We start from the raw sequence: 16,892 nt of genomic DNA, 5'->3' as shown, positions 1-16,892 counted from the left end.
TTGTCTCCAGTGAATATATCCATTCTCTTGATATTATACGAAAGAACTTTGCTGAAGAGTCAATCTTTCCTCGAGTATCTCTGACACTGGAGAAGAAGATTGCAGTAAAGCTGTGTGCTGGGATGGCTGGGACAGTCGCACCGATGGTTTACAGCAGGTGCAGAGGTGGAGGGAGTGTATCCCAGGTTGGCAGAAACAGCCGGAGGTGGGAATAAGTGGGGAGGAGCGTGCTGGGGTGTGCGGAGGGAGCAGGATGTGGGAGTGGAGTGGAAGCGGAAGCACCTGTGACTAGGAGATGGGCGCCCGAGTTGGCTGAGCACGCTGGAGAGAACCTCGGGTACCAGAATGAGGCGCTGGACTCCTTAGGTCTCAGCTGCTCATTAGCCGGTGACCCGAGTGAGAATCGGCTGAACACCCTCCACGGAGAAGCAGGGCTCTGGGCTTTATTAGGAAATGAGGTCGTGAGGCAAGGTGGAAAGAACCCAGGGCTGAGGGGCGGGAATCCTGATTCCAATTCGAAATCACCTTTCACTAGCCATTACCTTCCCCTCTTCTGGGTCTGTTTCCTTATCTGTAAGCTCAGGGGTGGGGCCCAGGAGATAGTTTACTGAACACTTACTTGGGCCGGGCTCTGCACTGTGCAGGCCTCATCTCCTTCTGCCCTCGTTACAACCTCTGAGGGCGGTGGGGTCATTGTCACCATTTACTCTGATGAAAGGAAGTGACTTGCTTAACACACCACGCGTTAACTGGTAGGAGAACCCGGATTTGCAGGCAGCCCCTGTGCAGCTCTGTGCAGCTGTGACCTCTCCTTTGAGTCTGCGGATGGCTGGACCAGGCAGGCTGGGAACCCCTGGCCCTCTTGCCTGCAAAGGGCTCTGAGAAGGCAGAGCTGTTCGCCTTCTGTGCGCCCCAGCGTCAGGCTGCCTTCCTACCTTGGCGGCACAGTCCCACCACCTTCTCTTCCTTCACACACTGTTTCTGTCCTGGGATCCCCTCCCTGCCTTTCCAAAGGCCCCATCCCCTCAGTACTGCTCTGCTGGACAGGCTTGTTTCTGTCACTGAAATGACAGGAGACCCAGTTCTACAGCTTGTGGAGCCAAAGCTCCGACTCAGAGGCTCTGGAACAGAGCCCTAGGGGAGAGATTTGTGAGTTTCTTGGCACTTTTTAAATCCATGCAAGGGAGTCTGTGGTCAGGTCTGGTTGTTCCTTTCCTTGTGAGGAAGGGAAACTAAGGCCCAGTCTACAGTGGATACTTCTTTAGAACTGGCTGGCTGACGCCTCCCGGATATGCTTACCTGCACATGTGCATACATGTGTGCACACGAGCACACAGGCGCACTCTTCTTGTTCTTCCCCTTGTCCCTTCCCACTCACAAAGCAAACCTAATAGTAAACTCTGGTCTTTTCCCTCCAGGGACACCCTAATTGTAACTTGCACCAACAGTGCCACGAGCATCTTTGCTGGCTTCGTCATCTTCTCGGTGATCGGCTTCATGGCCAACGAACGCAAAGTCAACATTGAGAATGTGGCTGACCAAGGTAAGAGCAAGTGTCACCCTGCCACAGCCAGGTAGGTTCCAGCTCACCCCATGAGCTTCTGACTTGTGCTGTGCTGGGTGGTTGGCCTTCTGGAACAGTGTGGAGGGCAGGGGAGCCCAGCTTCCCCTTTGCAGAGGGACCATGGCAGCCTCGAGTAGAAAGCTTGCTGCTGGGCTACAGCTGGTCCACCCCTCACCAGGGATTGCTTTAAAAGTCTCCTTTCCTTGGCCTTCCCATTCTCCTTTTAATTCTTCTCTAGCCTGAGTAAATGTGGTCTATACCTGTTAGGCAGAGGATTCTTTAGGCAAGCCAATGGCCCTCGGGCTGATATAGGCACAGCCTGCTCAGATGGCATCTGTGTTAGTTTCCACAAACTGGGCAGCTTCAGGCAATAGAAATGTGCTCTCTCTCAGCTCGGGAGGCTGCAAGTCCATGATCAGGTGTTTCTTCTGAGTGCTGCAGAGGGAACTGCCAGCCTCTCTCCTAGCTTCTGGCACTGCTCCTCGTTCCATGGTTCCAATGGCTCGAAACTCTGCCCATCTCTTCATAGCGGCCGTCACCCTGTGTCTGTGTCTGTGTGTCCAAATGTTCCTCTTTTTCTGTGGACACCAGTCATATTGGATGAGCACTGTATTAGTCAGTCAAAGGGGTGCTGATGCAAAATATCAGAAACTGGTTGGTTATTATAAAAGGTATTTATTTGGGGTAGGAGCTTACAGATACCAGGCCATAAAGCACAAGTTACTTCCCTCACCAAGGTCTATTTGGAGCAAGATGGCTGCTGACGTCTGTGAGGGTTCAGGCTTCCTGGGTTCCTACATTCCTTGGCTTGCTTTTCTCTGGGTTCAAGGTTCCTTCCTTCCTGGTGCTGGCTTCTCTTTCCTCTGGGTACTGACTTCCCGGGTCTTCAGCATGAAACTCTAACATCAGAAATCCCCAACTCTGTTCTTCGCCATGCCTTTTATCTGTGAGTCCTCACCCACCAAGGGGTGGAGACTCAACGCCCTAATCATAACTCAGTCATGCCTAGGTACAGATCAGATTACAAGCATAATCCAATATTTCTTTTTGGAATTCATCAGTTATATCAAACTGTTACAAGCACCCACCCTAATCCAGGGTGGCCTCATCTTAATTTACACCTGCAAAGACCCTGTTTCCAAATCAGGTCACATTCTGAGGTTTTGGGTGCACATGAATTTTAGGGGACACTCTTCACCCCCCATACAGCATCCCTTGCCGAGGGCTCTGTAGAAACTTAATACTTGAGCGTAACAAGAGCATCGACTTCAGAGCCCCCTTTGCCTTACAAAACACTTCCTGACTGTTAGGGCAGTGTGTTTTCAGGGCCTTCTGTTTAGTTAGGAAAGCAGACCCGCAATTTTTCCCCCAGTGGGTGGAAAGGTTGAATGATGACGGGGAGGGGGAGGGACATGGGATACATGTTTACTCTCTTCCCAAAGTGATCCCGTTATTAATGGCTAACATTTGTATAGTACTTTTGGGTTTACAGAGAGCTTTTGTTTTTAGCTCATTTAATCCATTTTTTTTCCAGCACAGTATTTTGCATAGAGAATTGTTGAATGTTTTTATTTAACTCTTTATATTTCTACCCAGCCTTATGTTATAAAGGATTTGGGTGTTTAATAGGTTTCAGTGATTGAGGGACTTAATTGTGGCTATTGCCTATCATTATGATCTTGTTCTCCAGTCAAACATTTACGGGCTGCCTCTGTGTGTCGGGACCATGCCAGGTGCTGCGGGCGCCTCAGTGTGGAGCCCTAGCTGATCCTGTGAGAGGCCTCTCTATGCAGATCTCTTTCTTCAAGGAGCTCACTGCGATTTTTAGGTAGTGGCTCAGATCCCAGCATGTGAGAGAAGTAAGCCCTAGAAATGTCATCCCTTTGGTGGGCTGCCTGATCTCTGCTGGCTCCCCAAGGATAATTAATTACTGCCTCAGTGCACTGATGATGTGGTTGGGGTGGGTGCCTCAAAGAGTTAAGGAGCCGGCTTGTTCCAGGGACGCCATCAAGCCTCCCTGGAGAAAGCGTTCCATCCCCAGGGGGCGTTTGGTTCTGCGTAGTGCACGCACAAGGTCCTGGGCGGTGTTGGTGCCCCTCTCGGTTGAGAATTCTCAAGCTTCCTGGGAAGGGGGCGAGGAAGGAAGGGACACCCGGGAAGAGTTTGTCTTCCAGGGTATGTGTGCCACCCCTGGCTGTCCTGTAGCCTCATTTCCTCTCAGCAGAGTAGCTGTAGCTGGTAGGTTCTGCCCCACTTTCTGGCAGATTTTTGTGACATTGCTGAGCTCATTGTGAACCAGTGGCTGAGCTGCCAGACAGCGATCCCTGAGATTTGGGTCATGTTAATTGACTGTCCTGGGCTTCTTCCTGTCCCAGGAAAGGGATTAGGAAGAACATGTTGCTAAAACTCAAATAGGATTTTGTTTTTTTTATTCATAAAATAGCAGCCTATGTTTTCCTCTAAAATGTCCCCCTTCCAGTATTTTTTCACTATCTCTTGTAACAGGTTCTAACATGTTTTCTTCACTTCTTTATTTTTATTATTATTTTTAGGAAGTACCAGGGATTGGACCTGGGACCTTGTATATGGGAAGCAGGTGCTTAACCAATGAACTACTTCCTCTCCCCTAATGTGTTTGTTTGTTTTTTGGTTTTGGGATACTGGGGGTCAGGGACTGATCTTGGACCTTGTATGTGGGAAGCCAGCATTCAACCACTGAACCACATTGGCTTCCCTGGAGTTGGTTTTATCTTCTGTTTTGCTCGTTGTTTGTGTTTTTTTAGGAGACACTGGGAACCAAATGCAGGACCTCCCATGTGGGAGGCGGGCACTTAACCCTTTGAGCCACATCCACTCACCACGTGTTGTTTTGATACTTGATGGTTTCTAGTTGTCTCCAGTACAGGTCTCCAGTACAGTCATGGGGACAGTGGCCCATAAGGCCCTCTCTCAATATCTTGGGGAAGCAATCCCTCCTCACCTGTATCTGCATACATTCTTCTGTGTGATTTACAAAGAGGCTCTACGGAGTAGAGGACAGAGATTCGGGGTCAGACCTGGGCTCAGATCCCAGCCCCACTCCTTCCTAGCTGGACAACCTTGACATGGAGACATTTAGCAGATTTTTGCTGACCCAACATTAGGAACTAAGTTACTAAGACCTATGTCTTGAGCCAGAAACAGGTTATCTTTAATGACCGAATACTGTTCCATTTAGTTGGCTACTGCCTCCCAAGGGAGGCATTTCTGTCAAAATTACCACCCCGAATCTCTGCCATAGCAGGAGTTTTGGGGACCATGGGTGGGACTGGTGGTGGGACCCAGCTGTCCTCTGCTTTTGTGATGGGGAAGGAGGCACATTCTTCTCAGGGACCCAACCCAGAAAAGCAACTTCTAGGGAAGTCAGCCTTTCAGAGCCACCTCCCAACCATTTGTGTCGCTGACCTGTGGGGCAGTGACATGCTCAGAATCCAACCTGGAGGCCTACAAAGGTGCTCACCCAGCAGCAGGAGGAGCAGAGCAGACGAACACAATGTGTACATTGAGAGTTCCCTGGTGGAGGTGTGCCTCTCAGTTAACCAGACCACACAGGAAGTGCTGCCTCGATTCCTTTGCCCTCTCATAGTCCTGAGACCCTGCTCATCAACACGAACTGTCCCACAGAACCATCTGTCTGTCATTCCCCTAGATCCAGCCCGCACCTGAAGATGCAGGAGCTCAGGCGGTATCCCCTCGGAGAACGCATGTCTTGGTTATGGGTATCATAGCAGTCAGCCTCTCTTTGACCGGAGCCCCTTGTATCCTTTGTGGCTCTTTATGGATGAGGGAGGCTCTTACTGCAGTATCTCTAGAGGTGCTGCCCACGTTGCTGACATGCTGAGTCCCCTTGGCTGCCCTCTCACAGGAAGAATAGTCATGGCCTGTGTTTCCTGAGTTCTTACTATGCCCAGGCATTGTTCTGAGCCCTTTGCTCTTCTGGACACATTTAATCCCCACAGCAGCCCTACGGGGGTAGGAAGTCTTGTCAGCTCTACTTTATGGATGAGGAAACTGCAGTCAGAGAGAAGAGGTGACTGACCTAAGGCCACACAGCGAGGAAGAGGCACGGCCTGTTGTTCCAGAGTGGAGCAGAGCCTGCTCGCCAACCACTGGGCGGCACTGCCTCCCAGGGGAGGGAAGAGACAGGTTCAGGCCTTGATCAGGCAGCTCTAGAGACCCCCTGGGAAAAACTCGGCTTTGGCTCAGGCAAGCCATGTTTTGGGGGAAAAGAAATCTGAACTCTTCAAAGCAATATAAAAACGTATTTCTAGAATCCAACAATATTATTCACAAAAAGACAAACCTCAGCAAACGGAGCTTGCCACAGTGGGGCTTGAGGATTATGCCTTCGCCTGGGTCCTTTAGGGAAGCAGCTGAAATGGAACCAGGTCTAATTGTTTGAAATCATTTCTCCCCCAAAAAAGGCAGTAAGACCCAAAGCGCAGAATCCTAGAAACGCAGGCAGCCGAGGGCCTGGCGGTGGCCGTTAGAGGCCTTCTTGTGTGCTGTATGGGCTGACTACTGTTGCCAGAGCGCTGAACTGGCTGCCTCATGTTCAGCACCCAAGACCGACTGCGAACCGTGATTTGATACAGACTTTTCTTTTATGGTTCACATAGGGAGCCTTCAGAGGCTGGCTCTATAGTCAATTCAATAAATGCGTAAAGCCAGGGTATCTTAGGCATTCTAGGCTTTACTTTTTAAGTACCCCAAGGCCCTTGGCAACAATAGGAACTAACGACCTGGTAAATTCATGGTTTTCAACAGTGCTGTTGTGTTTGAGTTCTAAAACCTCCAGGTGCCGTGATTTCTGGTTTCCAGACGTGCTCCAGCTGTGAATTGCTCCTGTGCACACGTTCTCTCATCTCTGCCCATTATCACCCCGTTTTCTTTAGCACTCACGAGGAAATTGACGAGCGCAGCATCTTTAGCCGTCTTTGGTTATGGTTTTCTTCCCAGTAGGTCAGAACTGCTGGCGGGCCTCTGTCGGAGCAGAGAAAACTGCAGCTCAGGCACTCCCGCCAAAGACCACATGTGCTGCTCAGAGGTCTCCGTCCACTCTGAGGGCCGAGGGGGTGGGAAGCGCTGGGCACAGTGTTTGACTCGTGCATTCTCATTTGTTTCTCATAACCACTTGGGGAGGTACTGGTGTCACCTCCGTTTTACAGATAGCAAACTTGAGGCTTACAGAAATGAAATACCTTGTCTAGTCTTGCACAGCCAGCAAGTCATGGGTTTGGACCCAGATCTGACCCTTGGAGCTCCTCCAGCACGCTTCACCACCACTCACCCTGGCTAATTACCAGGACGGAAGCAGCCTGACCTTACCAGGCGCAGCATTCAGGGCTGGGTCTGCCTTGTAGGGCAAGATCCTAGAAGTGTCAGGTAGACTCGGGTTTGACCTGAGTGGCTTCTCCTGGGGCAGTGGAGGGGAGGAAGGGTAGCTCCCGAGGGAACGGATGTCACTCTGGGCATATTCCATCCTCTAGAGCAGAGTTCCTTGACCTCAGCACTGCTGACGTTTGGGCCTGATAATTCCTTGTTGTGGGGGCCCCTGTGCGTTGTAGGGTATTTAACAGCATCCCTGGCCTGTACCTACTAGATGCCAGTAACTCTCCTCACCCCAGTTGTGACAACCAAAGGTGTCCCCAGATACTGGCAAATATTCCCCAAATCACCACTGGTGGAGGAGCTCTACCCTAGAGGGTTAACTACTGGGTAACTCCTCTAAGTCATCCGATACGAAGATGGGGCTTCTTGTGTTATTAGCCTGGCCTTGGAGCTAGGTAGAGTTGGCTGTGAGTCTCTGCTTTGTCACTATTTTTGAGCCTTTCCTCTGAGTTCGCCTAGGTGTGCATTCTAGTTGTGTATTCCCTTCAAGAATATGAAAATCTACTTTGGGACACAGATGAAGATGAGTGAAAAAAAAAGACCAACAGTGGGAAGCAGCATACAATAAGAATGACTCAGGAGCTCAGTGGAGAGAGGTCTAGCAGGCTTCCGGGAAGAGGGGGCCCAGAGCCGGGCTGCCTGCTACCATCTCTGTTTCCTTATTTCCAGGGCCAGGCATTGCCTTTGTGGTTTACCCGGAAGCCTTAACCAGGCTGCCCCTCTCTCCATTCTGGGCCATCATCTTTTTCCTGATGCTCCTCACTCTTGGACTTGACACGATGGTGAGCCCCTTCACAGATCCACCCCCACCCCAGGCCCCTTCTGAAGACCACTTCTCCTGGTCCTGGGTCCTGGGTCCAGCCTGGGGCGGAGGGATGGGGTTAGGGGCACCTCGCCGTTTCCCCGAGTGACGTGGGGATGGTGAGTTAGCTGCCCAGGGCTCAGATGACCGGGGAGCCCCCTCCTCTCTGTACTTGTGGACATACGGGTGACTCATGGGATGGCGCCAGGGAGCTGTCCTCTCTCCCTCTTTCAGGTCTCCATGCCAAGTTTTCACCTGTGAACTTCCTGCCTTGGTGCTATTTTGCCCAGCAAATTCCATGGGGCAGGATAAGGGAGAATATGAAGTCAATTACAGGGAAATAGCTGCGGGGCTGAGACTACTACAAATCTTGCTGACAAGCTCTCAGATTTCAGTAGATGGGTGCAAACAGGGTTTTTCCACAAGTAGAAGACCAAATGAGAGGCAAACTGGAGGAGATGAATTTCCATCTCATGAATACAAAGTGAAGCTTAAAATGCCCCGATGGATGACTGGAAAGCACAGTTTCTAAAACTCGCATCCTTTGGGATCTATCAAGGGAATGGAGCCCTTTAAGCCAAATCTGATACAAACACAGCTGTCCCTGGGCAGGAGGGTACAGGGTCTTCTGGAGCCTTCTGGGCTGGGTGGTTAGTCTCAGAGGCCCCTCTCCCGGCATCATTCCAGTTTGCCACCATCGAGACCATAGTGACCTCCATCTCCGACGAGTTCCCCAAGTATCTGCGTACACACAAGCCGGTCTTTACTCTGGGCTGCTGCATTTGTTTCTTCATCATGGGCTTTCCGATGATCACTCAGGTAAGCTGCCTGCTGGGCACAGGCTCGGGGTGGGGGTGGGTGGATGAGCCCTGTGTCTATCTATCCTTGTATCCTTAGCTCTCAGACTCAAAACCGTAGCCAAACCACCACCATTTCCATGTTGAAGGCACCAGGTTGTCAGGGCCTCTGAGCTCAGAGGGAAATATGTCACCTTGGCACCTATCTAATTGAGATGTAGCTTCCTGAGCCAACAAGGCAGGTGTGTCCTACTGTAGTCGTCAGTCAAAGGGGTGCTGATGTAAGGTACTGGAAATCTGCTGGCTTTTATGAAGGGTAGTTATTTGGGGTAGACGCTTACAGTCACAAGGCCATAAAGCATAAATTACTCCGCTCACCAAAGTCTCCTGCCTCATGTTGGAGCAAGACGGCTGCCGGTCTCTGTGAGGGTTCAGGCCTCCTCCTCCTCCTACTCCGTGGTCCCAGCTCCTTTCCATCTCACTTGTAGGCTGGCATAAGGCTTGTTTCTTTCCACGGGGCTTGATTCTTTCTGGGCTCAGCTGCTCTGTTCTCTCCACAAGGTCAGCTGCAGACGATCAGATTCTCCTCCCGGGGCCTCTGCTGTGTCTATGGAGCCATCTCTATTCCTCTGTGTTCTTCTCCTGTGTGTTTATTAATACTTCCCGGGGCTCCAGCTCAAAACTCAAAACTCTCTCCTCTGCTGTGTTGTTTTCTCTTTGAGTCTCCTCCTCCCATAGTGGGCCACATTTTACTGACGTGGCCAAATCAAAGCCCTAATTTTAATTTAGTCAAGTAAATGTGAAACCGCTGAACTTAATACAATCAAAGGGGAACACAACCAGAAGAACAGACCAGTTTACAAACATAATCCAATATTTACTTTTGGAATTCATGAACAATGCCAAACTGCTACACCTACTTTTAAAAAGTGGAATATATGAAAATCCAAGTTTACTGACCAGATAAATTTCCATTTGACTGCTTTTCATATGCAAGGGTCTACAGCCAACCTGTAGTTCCAGTTCTGAGGGTCTTGGTAATAGAAGTCTTGCTCACTCGATATGTATATTGCTCTTGCTGTCTCTGTGACCTTGAACAAGTCACCACTCTGGGTCTTAATTTCTTTGTCTGTAAAATGATGGATTGGAATTCGATAGTTTCTAAGCCTCATCCACTATTTAAGATTTAGAGAGTGGGGTAGAGATGCATGGGGAAGAATGAGGACTGCCCAGAGATACTTAAAGGTCAGATGAAGGTCACACAAATGCAAATGTGTGAACGGAAGTGACCATCTATTGTTTAGAGCCGAAATGAAGCAGTCTGGTTGCTTTCAGGTGTTGACCGTTGCCTTCTAAGAATGAAATTTTAGAGCACTTTTCTGTGCTTGTTCTGTTGATTAACTTGGAGTCTTTCTAGAGACTTCCCCGTTAACTCCACAAGGTCTCTGCTTCGTAGACTGGAGCCAGTTTCCGTAACTGCTGCTGAAGCGGGGGTGGAGGTGGGGTGTCCTTGGACTCCTGTTTGCCCCTTATTCTCCTCTGGACTGAAAGGGTGGGTAGTTATAAGTGGAGAGAGAGAGAGCCCAGTTCCAGTGCCTGTTTGAATGTTGGTTGTTTCTCTTTCCTTCCAGGGTGGAATTTACATGTTTCAGCTTGTGGATACATATGCTGCCTCTTATGCCCTTGTCATCATTGCCATTTTTGAGCTCGTGGGGATCTCCTATGTGTATGGTAAGGGAATCATCATGCCTGCTGCTGAGGTAGAATTTTAGCCCAAAATGTGTTCATGGCAGATTGCTTTTCCATAGTTAGTAAGAAAATGAAAGGATTTAATTGCAGTTATTTTGGAAACTTAGAGAGAGCTGCATCTTTATTTCCAAGCTTGCCCCAGGACCTTTGTAATCCCAGTTGAACAGGGAGGTATAAGGTGACTAATGGTGAAATGCAGAAACCCTTGCATCCTGAAACCCAGGACCAGTACCTGCCTTTGTGATTTGGTCTGGCATGTGAACAGTTAATACCTGTGGCCACTGGCCAGAGAAGGAGGAGGAAGCGGGCTACCTGCAGATGAGAAATTATTTTTTGGTCTCGACAGCTGCAGTCCCATGTCACTTGAAGTGAGTGGTAGCTTCACGGCTGGCCTCTGGATACTACAGTGAGAACAGAGACCACTCGGGTCACAGATTCTTAGGAATCTTTCTTAGCATCATCGGAACCTCGATGCAACATCTCAGTCCCAGCTTTTCACAGGAGTGACTTCTACTTCCCTTACACTTTAGCCTTTCCTACCTCCACCATAGCAACCTGCATCCCTTAATCAGTGAGCCTGCAGGTGTCACCTTTCCCCTTCAGGCAGAGGTGCCTGTGCTTGGGGATGCCATGGGCCATCTTCCCGGCCCCCTGTCTGCACCGCCAGCCAGCACAAGGAAGCACTGTCTGATTCAAGGCATCGATGGCTTCTTTGTGCGGGAGCCTGCTCAGAACCCTTTCTAACATAGATAAAGCCTCCCTAGAAAATATCAGGAAGGTAAAAATTCCACTTCAGACCACCAGTTCTTCAAAACCAAAAGAGAGAGCAACACACCGTAAGCTGAGAAGGAAATGCAAGGTATCACTTGGAGTGCAGGATGCAGTGATGCTCAAATGCACTCCCTAGAGCCCAGAGGAAGAGGATTCCAGGCCAGAGGGGTCTGCAGAGCCCTGCCCTTTAGGATGGGCGTCCAGGAAAGCTCACTCTAGCGTCTTGCTTTCCTGAAAAACTCCTTAAAATTGGGGTGGGGGAGGGCAATTAAGATGTAAAAACAAAACTGCCTGTGTAAAACTTGGGTTCCCCAGGAACAGGAAGATATTGTAGGTGTTTTTCAGTACTGGTGGAAGGGGAATTTGTCTCGGGCTAGAAATCACATCTCTGCTGCAGGAACAGTTTGGTTTCTGCTAAGGAAGTGGACAGGTCTGCCAGCCGTCTTGGTGGGATCAGAGACCAAACTGCCAGCCCTTTTGGCTGAGAAGGCAGCCCACACCCCGCAGTGATGCTGTGATTGAAAGCCTGCTGTCAGAGTTAGGGGGAGACTCCAAAGCACCTCCTCCTTGAGCAGAGAGTGGTGGAAACCCAGTGAAATCTGCCACTGTGAGTCTTAACTTTCTGCCCAGATGCCAGAGCCCTTGCCGTGGAGAAGCAAGGAAAGGCCTCAGGTGTCTTCTTTTGGAAACTCTACCCCTCATGGGTCCCATGTAAGCCAAGGTTGCCAGATGTTCTGTTGGCTAAGTGGAGAAAGCACTTCATTTGCAGCACTGCCCCAAGAGGATTGCAGGTAGAAATCCCATTTACCTCTACTGTAATCTGTATCCGAACTGATAATTGTCACAAAAGGCACATTTGCACAATTATTTCCTGTAAAACAGGGCTGTTCAGTGTGGTTTCTAAAAGCATCATTAAAATAGAATCTTTATAACATTTCTATTTTTAGAAGCAAAATACCCTTTCCCCTTGCCCCCGCCATATAAATCTGGCAGCAGATTTCTTGGTTCTGAAGTAAAAATAAATGTTGAGTGCTTCAGTCCCTGAGCTATGTTAATTTTCCTGGGATCACCTGGAAAATCCCCTGGTCTCTAAGTGCTGGCCCAGCCTCCAGAATCAGGCTGACTATGCTGAGCTCGCTCGGGTTAACTTGACTTCGGCAATGCCGTGTTATTCTCATATTACAATGTGGGAGTAAACTGATTTGGACTTTTTAAGAAATATATCTCAGGAAGAATTATTTGAAGTAAGCTAACATAATTGTTAGAGATGAAAGGAAAAGGCTGCAAAAACATATAAATTACACCCCAGAGGACAGTGTGTTCTTCACTGAGGTGATAAAGACCAAAACGAGTGCAATGCTAGTTTAAGGAAGTGAAAAATGAACCTGTTGAGAAAGAAAACGAACCTGCCTGTTTTGGTGCATTTCTTTCCTGAGTACAGGGTTGAAAAAAAACAAAGCAAAATATAGAGGTTTGTGTCTCCTTCTTGCTTTGAATAATCTCTAGACTCTAGATTCTAGAGAACGTCATTGAAAGGTTTGAAATACGATGGGTGAAGTTGTGAAGTTGTATCATAATAGCTCGTAATAGCCGATTCAAGTTCTGAAGTCAACGTTTCTGGAAGGTCTACAATAGGGTTTGAGGTATTCAGTTTTACAAGTGGAATTCTGGATTTGGTGTAGGAGCTATCCCTTTAACAAACTTTTATCTAAGTGGAGTCACTTTGCATTTTACTGGGAGCCAATGACTCCTTAGACTCCACAAAGACTTTCTACCTGCAGACTGCTGGGCCCCACACAGTGCATTTCCCCCAGATCCCCACGTGGTCAACTGTCAGTCAGTTGTTTTACTCGCCCCTAGCCCAGGCTGTCCCCCTCCGTACCTTGTGACAGATGTTAGATCCATATTGGACAGTAGCTTTTATGAGATGTAATATATCTGGTTTTAGTTCTGGCCTACTCTGTTGGCTGAACTCACCAAGGTTTTCAGTACAAAATAAACTAACCAATTTTTTAAAAATCCACCAAAGATCCCCCCAAACTCTACAAAGTCCAATTTTTCCTCCATGGTTCTCTTTCCTACACTCTGTTTTCCCTTTTGCCCATGGCTGAGTTGTCCTCTGCACCTCCCCTTTCCGGGTGCAGGGACCCTCCGGCCACCCATGTCCACTGGCTGGGACTCAGTAAACAGAAGGAATACGAGGACTTCAGTCCACTAGTAACTCACATAGTGGAGACGTTTTTATTAAGTGCTTGGTGTGTGCCCTGAGTACTCCTAGGAAAGGGGAGAAGAGACGGGTAGTTTCCTCATTAGCTACTCAGAAAGAGCAAAGTCACTCAAAACACTGAGAAGAAAGCCAGTGCGGCCCTGACGGGTGAGCACTTTTGGTGCTCAGAGATAAAAGAGGACCAGAGAAGTTGGGGACACCTGAGAAGGTGGTATCTGAGAGATAAAATAATGTAAAAGAAAAAAAGAAGACTCCGACTTAGTGAGTGTTCAGCTGAGTTTACTGCCAACCCAGGTGGGGGGAACCTGAGCCAATGGCTCTGAGGGATGGGGCCTGCAGATCCCCTGTGGAAGAATAGCTCAGGGACTTAAAGTTTATAGCAGTGGGGACTTGCTTGTACATAGGTACACACAGGACTGGCTACATAATTCGTGGGACCTGGGGAAAAGTGAAAATGTGGGATCCCGTATGAAAAGATTATTAATAATTTCTAGAGCATTAAAACCTTCTAAGGGGAAGTGGACTTGGCCCAACAGATAGGGCATCTGCCTACCACATGGGAGGTCCGCAGTTCAAACCCCGGGCCTCCATGACCTGTATGGAGCTGGCCCATGTGCAGTGCTGATGTGTGCAAGGAGTGCCATGCCACGCAGGGGTGTTCCCCATGTAGGGGAGCCCCATGCGCAAGGAGTGTGCCCCGTAAGGAGAGCTGCCCAGGGAGAAAGAAAGTGCAGCCTGCCCAAGAATGGCACCGTACACACGGAGAGCTGACACAGCAAGATGACGCAACAAAAAGAAACACAGATTCCCGGTGCCGCTGATAAGGATCGAAGTGGTCACAGAAGAACACACAGTGAATGGATACAGAGAGTAGATAATGGGGCGGGGAGTGGGGTGGGGGTGGGGTGGTGGTGTGTGTGTGTGTATGTGGGGAATAAATAAATCTTAAAAAAAAAAAACCAAAAAACAAAAAACCTTCTAAGACTGGAGCCCTGGGCAGTTACCAAGATTACAGGCCCTGAACCAGATCAAGGCCAAGGTTACAGTTTATAAAGAAAAAAGCCGTGAAGTTGCCCAGGAGAAAGCCATTGATCAATTGAAGCAAAGTCCTTGGCTTTGCAGTTCTGGATTGATTTGCTGTATGGAGCTCATTGCCGGCTGATTTCTGAGCCCCAAATCCATTTGTTGAGTCTAGAATACGTGTCACAAGTTTGCCACCAGGCTGGTCTCTAAGTGCTGGCTGAAAACTCTGACTAGTTTTTGAGAAGCAGTCGCTTGGGTCCTTCTGGGGCCTGTCTGCTTGCTGCCAGCCTCAAGGTCATGCAGGAGACAAGTCTCCAGGCATATGCTGATGGCTCCATGAACAATTTCTTTATCATGAGTTAGACCTTGAAGGCCAGGGGGCCAGTGAAAAGGACAGAGCAGGAAGAGGAAGCCATAGAGACAAAGGTCTAAGATGACAATAACTCAGTTAGGGACTCAGGTTGGAAGTTCAGGTGTGAGCCAGGGCACAGTAGGGGCTGAGGCTGGATGGGAGCTGGAGCAGGGCAAGTGGTGTAGGGACTGGGGAGCCTGACTTAAGAGCATGCACAGGGCAGGAGCGAGCTGGTTGCCCCTCCCAGCTGCTGCCCCTGACCTGCATCTGCAGGGCCATTCTGCAAGTTAGCAGAACAGGTAGAGCAATTCCAGGACCCACAGCTGTGTGAACCAGAAGCCCTCCAGTTGTGAAGCTCAGGGAGGGCGATGATCTGCCAGGGTTAGAGCTGCCCCTAGCACCCATGCCTTCTCACTCTTAGTCCTGGGACTGCCCCCTTTAGCATCAAGCTGCCTCTTCCTGAAGACTACACATCCAACATCCATCCCTTCCTACAGCCCTGGGTCCAGCTCTTTGTGCCCTCCAGGGAAGCTTGAGTACTTTTATGCCCCACTTCCCACTTAATAGGAGAGTATCTATATGTCTTCCTCAGGTCTACTCAGGTCTAACCTTGAATCCTATTGACTCCATCGGTTCAATTTCCCCAGTTTCCCCATAAAGCCACATACTGCCATCTCTTGGGCTTGGTTTTATGGACAGGAATATTCTGGCATAAGGGGATTGAGTAAGATAACAAATTTCTTGAATCATCACTTCCTTTCTATTTTTATTTTGAGTACGGCTTTCACTGTGTATTTTTGCAGGCCTCAGCTTTCCTTGTTTTTCTTTGGTTCTCTGGCCTCACTGAAGCAGAGAGGACCTCATTTGAGCTCACTCATTTGACAGTGTTTGGTAATACTAAGGGAAACAAACAAACAAACAAAAACCCCAAAGATCATCAAATCAACGGCTGGAAGCATGCACTTTCTGCCTACAGATACAAGGAAGCAACCCGGAACCTCTGTATCATAGGCTGACCTGCAAGTCATCTGGTCCAATTCTCCCAATGAACAGCAAAGGCTCAGAGATGATGAGTGCCTTGCCTAAGGTCACACAGCAAGTGAGAGGCAGAACTGGGCTACAATTCTTGGATCCCAACTCCTGGTCCAGTGTTCTTTCCTGTACCACATTTGTTGTTGACCACCATCAGATTTACCTTAAAGTTGAGCAGGAAGCTCACCTGTAATCTTGGGAACGTTTGGAGTGAGCTGAGAGAAGTTGTCCCCGACGCTGTCCCCCACACAGGCTGCACCATGGCAAACCTGAGGCTTGGCTGTCATACGCGATGGCTGTTGTCAGGGGGACGTGGAGATGAACAGTCATGAGGGCTGGTTGAAGTTCTGGGTCTGGGCTTCGCATGGAGCAGAAACTGAGGGTCCTGGGACGTCTCAGAGTCCATTATTTTGGGGGTGGTAGCTGGAGTGGGTTTTCGGGGGGCAAATTTTAAAGTTGAAGCACAGCCTATGTACAAGAAAGACCACGTATCCTGAGTCAAAAGCTTGATGATGCTCACCTCCGTGTCACCAGCCTTCAGGTGAAGACAGAGAACGTGGTCAGCACCTTTCCTTTGCTCTCTGGAAAGAAGATCGCAATGTCCCCCTTCTTCCTCAGCAGGAGCTTGCCTCCTCGTCAAACATCTTTCCTTTCTCACTTCCGTGTAGCAGATATCTGGCCTTTAGGAGACAGGGCCCAGGAAGGATAAGCCTGGACTGAGGCAGCAGGGGTGGGGCACGGCTCAGCGAGAGGGGATGGAACTTACGGAGGTGACGGCAGGGGTAGGAGGTGGCAAGGTGAGGGCTGGAAGAGGAACTAAAGTCACCCGTTCCTCGTAAGGCTAAGGGCAAATGGCCCCCAAACCCAAGGAGGCCAAGAGGGTCAGAGAACGAAGCGGCAAGCGACCAAAGTCTGTAAAGTCGGCCCAGGGGTGTGCAGGCTCCTGTTCCTGGTGGGAGGAGGCGGGTGGGCCTTTCTCTGAAGACCTATAGTGTACCCACTTTTCACATAAATGACCCAGAGGATGGAGAAACAGTGAACATTCAAGCGGAGACTGCTCGGCCACCGGTCAGAGCCCTGCCTTCTGCGATCCCACGGTTCTGAGGAAGCCCTGCTTCTGGCAAACTTGGGAAAGAAGGCAACAA

General features: G+C 49.4%; 1 protein-coding gene across 1 annotated transcript in view; it reads left to right on the top strand.

The window, feature by feature from the left end:
• The window catches only part of SLC6A5 (solute carrier family 6 member 5), a 57,206-nt gene that overhangs the window by 28,434 nt on the left and 11,880 nt on the right, over nucleotides 1-16,892 (top strand). Inside the window, exons 9-12 of the mRNA XM_004459814.4 lie at nucleotides 1,419-1,543; nucleotides 7,664-7,776; nucleotides 8,484-8,615; nucleotides 10,225-10,324. Coding sequence (XP_004459871.3) covers nucleotides 1,419-1,543; nucleotides 7,664-7,776; nucleotides 8,484-8,615; nucleotides 10,225-10,324 — 470 coding nt within the window. The remainder of the gene's footprint in view (nucleotides 1-1,418; nucleotides 1,544-7,663; nucleotides 7,777-8,483; nucleotides 8,616-10,224; nucleotides 10,325-16,892) is intronic.

Source organism: Dasypus novemcinctus, chromosome 10, assembly GCF_030445035.2.
Source record: "Dasypus novemcinctus isolate mDasNov1 chromosome 10, mDasNov1.1.hap2, whole genome shotgun sequence".
NCBI lineage: Eukaryota > Metazoa > Chordata > Mammalia > Cingulata > Dasypodidae > Dasypus > Dasypus novemcinctus.
This window is presented reverse-complemented; position numbering and strand designations above follow the sequence as displayed.